The 6,995-nt window shown below is 54.1% G+C and overlaps 1 protein-coding gene across 1 annotated transcript; it reads right to left on the bottom strand.

The window, feature by feature from the left end:
• Positions 1 to 1,639: 1,639 nt before the first annotated feature.
• Positions 1,640 to 6,585, bottom strand: TNNT1 (troponin T1, slow skeletal type). The gene is made up of 5 exons (XM_032171174.2): positions 6,514 to 6,585; positions 5,846 to 5,962; positions 5,549 to 5,626; positions 2,356 to 2,469; positions 1,640 to 1,753 (listed from the first exon to the last, which is right to left on the bottom strand). The coding sequence occupies exons 2-5, from the start codon at positions 5,942 to 5,944 to the stop codon at positions 1,640 to 1,642; spliced, it is 405 nt and encodes a 134-aa protein (XP_032027065.1). The 5' UTR covers positions 5,945 to 5,962; positions 6,514 to 6,585.
• Positions 6,586 to 6,995: the final 410 nt, after the last annotated feature.

The following is a 6,995-nucleotide window of genomic DNA, read 5'->3' as shown; positions in this document are numbered from 1 at the left end:
ACACCATCACAGCTCACTGCAGTCTCAACCTCTCAGGCTCTAGTGATCCTGTCACCTCAGCCTTTTCTTTTTTTTTTTTTTTTTAAGACAGAGTTTCGCTCATGTCGCCCAGGCTAGAGTGCAGTGGTGCCATGTCGGCTCACTGCAACCTCCGCCTCCTGGGTTCAGTGATTCTCCTGCCTCAGCCTCCAGAGTAGCTGGGATTACAGGCGCCTGCCTCCACGCCCGGCTAATTTTTGTATTTTTAGTAGAGATGGGATTTCATCATATTGGTCAGGCTGCTCTCCTGACCTCAGGTGATCTGCCCGCCTCAGCCTCCCAAAGTGCTGGGATTACATGTGTGAGCCACCGCACCCGGCCAACAATACTTTACATGCATCATGTGCACAGGAAGGAGGGCCCACAGTGCCCCCAGAGGGCTTCCAGGAGCCTGCTGTGCACATCCTTTCCGGTCTCCACACTCAGTGTCCTCACACGGGTAGTTTGAAAGGAGCGAGGTGGAAGTATTTACACCACGGGAATGGGCATGTGCTAAATCTAGACGTTTTGCCCCCCTGGAGAGCAGCTGTTAAACATTTACCATCAAGCCACTTTACAGCACAGTAGCAAAGAGTATGGACTCAATATTGCACCAGACTGCCTGGGTTCAAATCCCAGCTCTTCCACTTGCTAGCTGTGCAACCCTGGAAGGGTTACTTAACCTCTCTGTGCCTCAGATTCCTCACTATTAACACAAAGATAATAATAGTATCTACCTCACAGGGTTATAAACCCTCCATAGGAAGGTGCTGCTGTAATTATTATTTTTTTAAGGATAGGGTCTCACTACATTGCCCAGGCTGGTCTCCAACTCCTGGCCTCAAGCAATCCTCCCATCTTAGCCTCCCAAAGTGCTGGAATTACAGGCATGAGCCACCAGGCCCAGCCTGTAATTATTATTACTATCTCACTGCCCTTTCATAGCTCTGTGAGGTCGATTTTGTGATTATATCCTCGTTCTGCCAACGAGGAATGGGAGCCCCAGAGAAGTCAGACAATGTGCGTGAGATCACAAAGTAGCCGGCAGAGCTGGCACTGAGCCCTGGGCAGGGGCTTTCGGTACAAGTGGCAAACCCGATCACTGCGCCACTCTGGGGTGGTTGAAGTTTCTGAGGCACAGCCCAGGCCAGAGAACATGGAGATACAGGCAGGCTCCTGAAGGCAAGCCCCCACCAGCCTGCCGTCCTGTGGCTTCTCATGAGAGGCAGGCTGTCTTGGCTATAGATGCGAGGGACTCAGCTGGAAAATTCTCACCCGCATTCCTGGCTTGAATTTAGGTAAAAGGCATAGCCCATCCTGAGCTCCAGGGCACATCACAGAGTTAACAAAATCTCCTAAACTGGGGGGAGGGAAGTCATCTTGTCTGGCTTCCTTGGTAACACCTGTCAGATGCTACAGGCCACAGCAGCCACGGAAAGTGGGTTCAGTGACATGTTTCACAGAGAAGGCAGCAGAGGCCCAGAGAGGGGAAGCCACTTGCCCAAAGTCACACAGCACCGGAGCTGAGACCCGGAGTATCTGCCCACCCAGATCTGGGTGTGAGCTCCTTTATCCCCCTGTCTCATACCCAGGCCCCTGCACCCCGAGCCCCCGACAGCACCTACCGGAGCTGTTCCTCCCCCATGTAGTCAATGTCCAGAGGCTTCTTACGCTCAGAGAGGATGCGCAGCTTCATCTCCCGCCCTGTCTGCCGCTTACCACGCTTCTGCTCTGCCTGAGGGTTGGGGAGGCAGTACAGTAAACTGGGGGTCACATCCCACAGACCACCCCTGTGTCAGGACCCACAGGTCAGATCCCACAGACCATTTCCATGTTGGGACCACAGGTCTCTGCACCCCAGGCCCTTCTCCTTCAGACCTAGGAGTCCAGCCCACTCCCTCCTCCCTCAGATCCAGGAGGAGTCCAGACCCCCAGCCCCTCCTCTCAGACTGAGTCCAAGCCCCAGACCCTCTTGCATGACTCCTGGAACTGGCTGTGGTTAGGCGAATACCCTGACCCAAGAGCTGAGCCCTCCTCCCTCAGACGCAGGAGTCCAGGCCCCCAGCCCCTCCTCCCTCAGACCCAGGAGTCCAGGCCCCCAGCCCCTCCTCCCTCAGCCAGGGGTCAGGCCCCAGCCCTCCTCCTCCAGACCAGAGTCCAGACCCCAGCCCTCCTCCTCAGGCCCAGGTCCAGCCCCAGGAGTCCAGGCCCCCAGCCCCTCCTCCCTCAGACCCAGGAGTCCAGACCCCCCGCCCCTCCTCCCTCAGACCCAGGAGTCCAGGGCCCCAGCCTCTCCCCCTCAGAACTCAGACCTCAGACTCCTGCACGCTGACTCACCTTGACCAGGTAGCCACCAAAATGGGCCCCCATGTTGGACAGCACCTTCTTTTTCTTGGCATCATCCTCTGCCCGCTTCTTGGCCTCTTCCTCTTCCTTCCTCATCTTCTCCTCCTGTGGGAAGTAAGGGGTTAGCCTCATGGACTCCCCTCTAGGACTGAGGGAGGAGGGTCCTGGGATGTGGAACTGGGGCACAGGGATCAGCAGGCCCAGTGCCCCAGAGGCCGCTGGGACATCAGAACCAGGAGAAACGCAGGTATCCCCTCCCGGCCCTGCCAGGTCTCCCCGTGTAACCACCTGCAAGTCCCTTCCCCTCTGTGTCTTTTTTTTTTTTGAGACGGACTCTTGCTCTGTTGCCCAGGCTGGAGTGCAGTGGTGCGATTTGGCTTACTGCAACCTCCGCCTCCTGGGTTCAAGCAATTCTCCAGCCTCAGCCTCCTGAGTAGCTGGGATTACAGGCACCCACCACTGCGCCCAACTAATTTTTGTATTTTTAGTAGAGATGCAGTTTCACCATGTTGGCCAGGCTGGTCTCAAACTCCTGACCTCAAGTGATCCGCCCGCCTCGGCCTCCCAGAGTGCTGGGATTACAGGCGTGAGCCACCGCACCCGGCCCCCCTCTCTGGGTCTTAATATCCTCCCAGAAAAAATCGAAATGAAGGAGAAGAAGAAATGGCTGCTTTTTCTGCATGTCTCCAGCCTGAAATAGCTGATAGTGAACTCTGCTGTGTGACCTCACTCCAGATGTTCAGCCTGTCTGGGCCGCAGTCGCCCTTAGTCTCAGGAGATGAGAATGTCTGTTTTAAGGGGGTCAAGGAAAGTAACTGGTGATAAGGGCAGGGACTGGGGAGATTAAAGAGGCCGATGGCCCTGAGCCTGAGGAAGGGGTTCTGGAATATTTAGCGAAGGCATTACGACATTCGAGAAACTCTTCATTGCATGTTCCAGAAAGAGTGGCTTGTCCAGGCTGAGCCGCCTCTCCTTATGGTGGACATGAGGCTTTTTGGTACACCCGGCACTCCGCACCTGAATTCATTTCCTTTCTTTTTTTGAGATGGAGTCTCCCTCTGTCACTCAGGCTGGAGTGCAGTGGTGCAATCTCTGCTCTGTTCACTGCAACCCCACCTCCTGGGTTCTAGTGATTCTCCTGCCTCAGCCTCCCAAGTAACTGGGATTACAGACATGTGCCACCATGGTCAGCTAATTTTTGTATTTTTAGTACAGACAGGGTTTCACCATGTTGGCCACACTGGTCTCGAACTCCTGGCCTCAAGTGATCCACTTGTCTCGGTCACCCAAAGTGCTGGGATTACAGGCGTGAGCCACCGCGCCCAACCTAAGTTTCCTATCACTGCTATAATTTGCAAACTTAGTGGCGGAAAAACAATGCAAGTTTGTTATCTTACAGTTCTGCAGATCAGACATCTGAAATTGGTCCCCCTCGGCTAGAATCAAGTTGTGAACAGAACCAATTTATTCTGGAGGTTCTAGGGGAGAATTCATTCCCTTCCCTTTTCCAGCTGCTGCCTGCATGTCTGGGCCCATGGCCCTTCCTTCATCCTCAGAGGCAGCCATGTAGCATCTTCACATCTCTCAGTCTGACCCTCTGGCCTTCCTCTTATAAGGACGCTTGTGATGATCTTGCCCTTCCCCATAGATAACCCAGGACAACCTTCCCATCTCAAGATCTTTAACTTAATCACATCTGCAAAATCCCCTTCACAGCTGGGTGACGGGCAGATGGCTTGTGCCTGTAATCCCAGCTACTCAGGAGGCTGAGGCAGGAGGATCACTTGAGCCCAGGAATTTGGGAACAACGTGGGCAACATAGAAAGACCCTATCTCAATAAAAATAAAAATAATAATGGTAATAATAATGATGATGATAGCCAGGCATGGTGGCTCATGCCTGTAATCCCAGCACTTTGGGAGGCCAAGGGGGTGGATCACCTGAGGTCAGGAGTTCAAGACCAGCCTAAACCAACATGGAGAAACCTCGTTTCTACTAAAAATACAAAAATTAGCAGAGCCTGGTGGCAGGTGCCTGTAATCCCAGCTACTCAGGAGGCTGAGGCAGGGGAATTGCTTGAACCAGGAGGCGGAGGTTGCAGTGAGCTGAGATCGCGTCATTGTACTCCAGCCTGGGTGACAGAGCAAGACTGTCTCAGAGAAGAAAAAAAAAAAAGGAAAAAGAAGAACATGGAGAATCCAGGCCAGGAACGATGGCTCATGCCTGTCATCCCAGCACTTTGGGAGGCCAAGGCAGGTGGATTGCTTGAGCTTAGGAGTTGAAGACCAGCCTGGACAACATGGCAAAATGCTGTTTCTACAAAAAATAAAAAAATAAAAAAAACTAGTGGGGCAGAGTGGCGCAGCCTGTAGTCCCAGCGACTCTGGAGGCTGAGGTGGGAAAATCATTTGAGCCCGGGAGGTCCTAGTTGCAGTGAGCTAGGATCACACCACTGCACTTCAGCCTGGGTGACAGAGCAAGACCCTGTCTCCAAATAAATAAATAAAAAATAGGCCGGGCGCGGTGGCTCACGCTTGTAATCCCAGCACTTTGGGAGGCCGAGGCGGGCGAATCACGAGGTCAGGAGATCGAGACCACGGTGAAACCCCGTCTCTACTAAAAATATAAAAAATTAGCTGGGCGCAGTGGCGGGCGCCTGTAGTCCCAGCTACTCGGAGAGGCTGAGGCAGGAGAATGGCGGGAACCTGGGAGGCGGAGCTTGCAGTGAGCCGAGATTGCGCCACTGAACTCCAGCCTGGGCGACAGAGCGAGACAACGTCTCAAAAAAATAAATAAATAAATAAATAATAATGATAATAGGCCGGATGCGGTGGCTCACACCTGTAATCCCAGCACTTTGGAAGGCTGAGGTGGGCGGAAGATCAAGACCATCCTGGCTAACATGGTGACACCCCATCTCTACTAAAAATACAAAAATTAGCCGGGCGTGGTGGCGGGCACCTGTAGTCCCAGCTACTCGGGAGGCTGAGGCAGGAGAATCGCTGGAACCTGGAAGGCGGAGGTTACAGTGAGCTGAGATTGCGCCACTGCACTCCAGCCTGGGCGACAGAGCGAGACTCCGTTTCAAATAATATTAATAATAGTAATAATAATAATAACAACAAAGTGGGCATCCGGCTGAAGAAGTAGCATTTGGGATCTCAGGGCAGGGGAGGCACCCACCGCCAGCTTAGCCTGACGTTCGCGTTCCTTCTCAGTTCTGAAGCGCTGTTGCTCGGCTCTCTCTGATCGGCGTCGCTCCTGGGAAATGGAGAAGCATAAGGGGGTGCAGGGATGTACCCCCAGTCATCCTTCCCCAGAGTAGGCTAATAAACAGGTTGGAGTGTGGGCACCGACTTGGGTGAATTCCTGAAAGCCTAAGCTCTGTACTAGAAGGAAAACTATTATCTGCCTCTCCCAAGATGCAAGGGATCCACATGGAGGGAGGAAGACTGGGGGGAACCCGGACTCTCGGCTCACAATGCGCTCTTTCAAGGCAACCAGCTCCTCTTCCTCCTTCTTCCGCTGCTCGAAATGGACATCGATGAGCGTCTGCAGCTCCAGCAGGTCTTTCTCCATGCGCTTGCGGTGGATGTCCTGCAGGACACATGGGGAGCCCGTCCTAGGAGACCTTAGAGGGGGCAGCAGCCTCCCAGCACCTCCCCCATGCAGGATGGTGAACTCGACGGTTTCCCAGGACGCCATCCAGCAGGTGGCAGCAATGCCTCGTGTTTGACACTAATCAGCTCTTCCAAGGACAGGCTTCCCAAAGACGGGAGTGGGGAATGGGGACCGGCGCTTTCTTTTTTTTTTCCTCCCAGGCTGGAGTGAAATGGCGCGATCTTGGCTCACCGCAACCTCCGCCTCCCAGGTTCAAGCGATTCTCCTGCCTCAGCCTACCGAGTAGCTGGGATTGCAGACGCCTGCCACCACGCCCGGCTAATTTTTGTATTTTTAGTAGAGATGGGGTTTCGCCATGTTGGCCAGGCTGGTCTCGAACTCCTGACCTCAGGTGGGTCACCTCAGCCTCCCAAAGTGCTGGGATGACAGGCGTGAGGCACCGCGGCCGGCCGGCGCCTTTTCATGATTGGCACAAAGGCCCCTTAAAGACTAGCAACTGCGCCTGGGGAGGGGTCTCTGTCACTCACATCGAAGTCAACGCGCTCCCCTTCTGGGATCTTTGGCGGGATCAAAGGAGGCACCACGGGGCGGCTGAGTGGACAGAAACAGAGAGACCATGAGTGGCCGGACCTCCCTGAGCCACCTCCCACCTCCGGGATGCGCTGTCCAGTGAGGTAGCCGCCAGCTCTGGGAGAATCCTGAACGTGGAGGGTCCCAGCTGAGGTAGGCTGTCAGTGAAACACACAAAAGAAGGTAAAATACCTCACTAATCATGTTTTTTTGGTTGTTGGTGGGTGTCTTTTGTTTTTGTTTTGTTTTGTTTTTGATGGAGTCTCGCTCTGTCGCCCAGGCTGGAGTGCAGTGGTGCCACCTCGGCTCACTGCAAGCTCCGCCTCCCGGGTTCACGCCATTCTCCTGCCTCAGCCTCCCGAGTAGCTGGGACTACAGGCGCCCGTCACCGCGCCCGGCTAATTTTTCTGTATTTTTAGTAGAGACGGGGTTTCACTGT

Source organism: Hylobates moloch, unplaced genomic scaffold, assembly GCF_009828535.3.
Source record: "Hylobates moloch isolate HMO894 unplaced genomic scaffold, HMol_V3 SCAFFOLD_12, whole genome shotgun sequence".
Taxonomy (NCBI): Eukaryota; Metazoa; Chordata; class Mammalia; order Primates; family Hylobatidae; genus Hylobates; species Hylobates moloch.
This window is presented reverse-complemented; position numbering and strand designations above follow the sequence as displayed.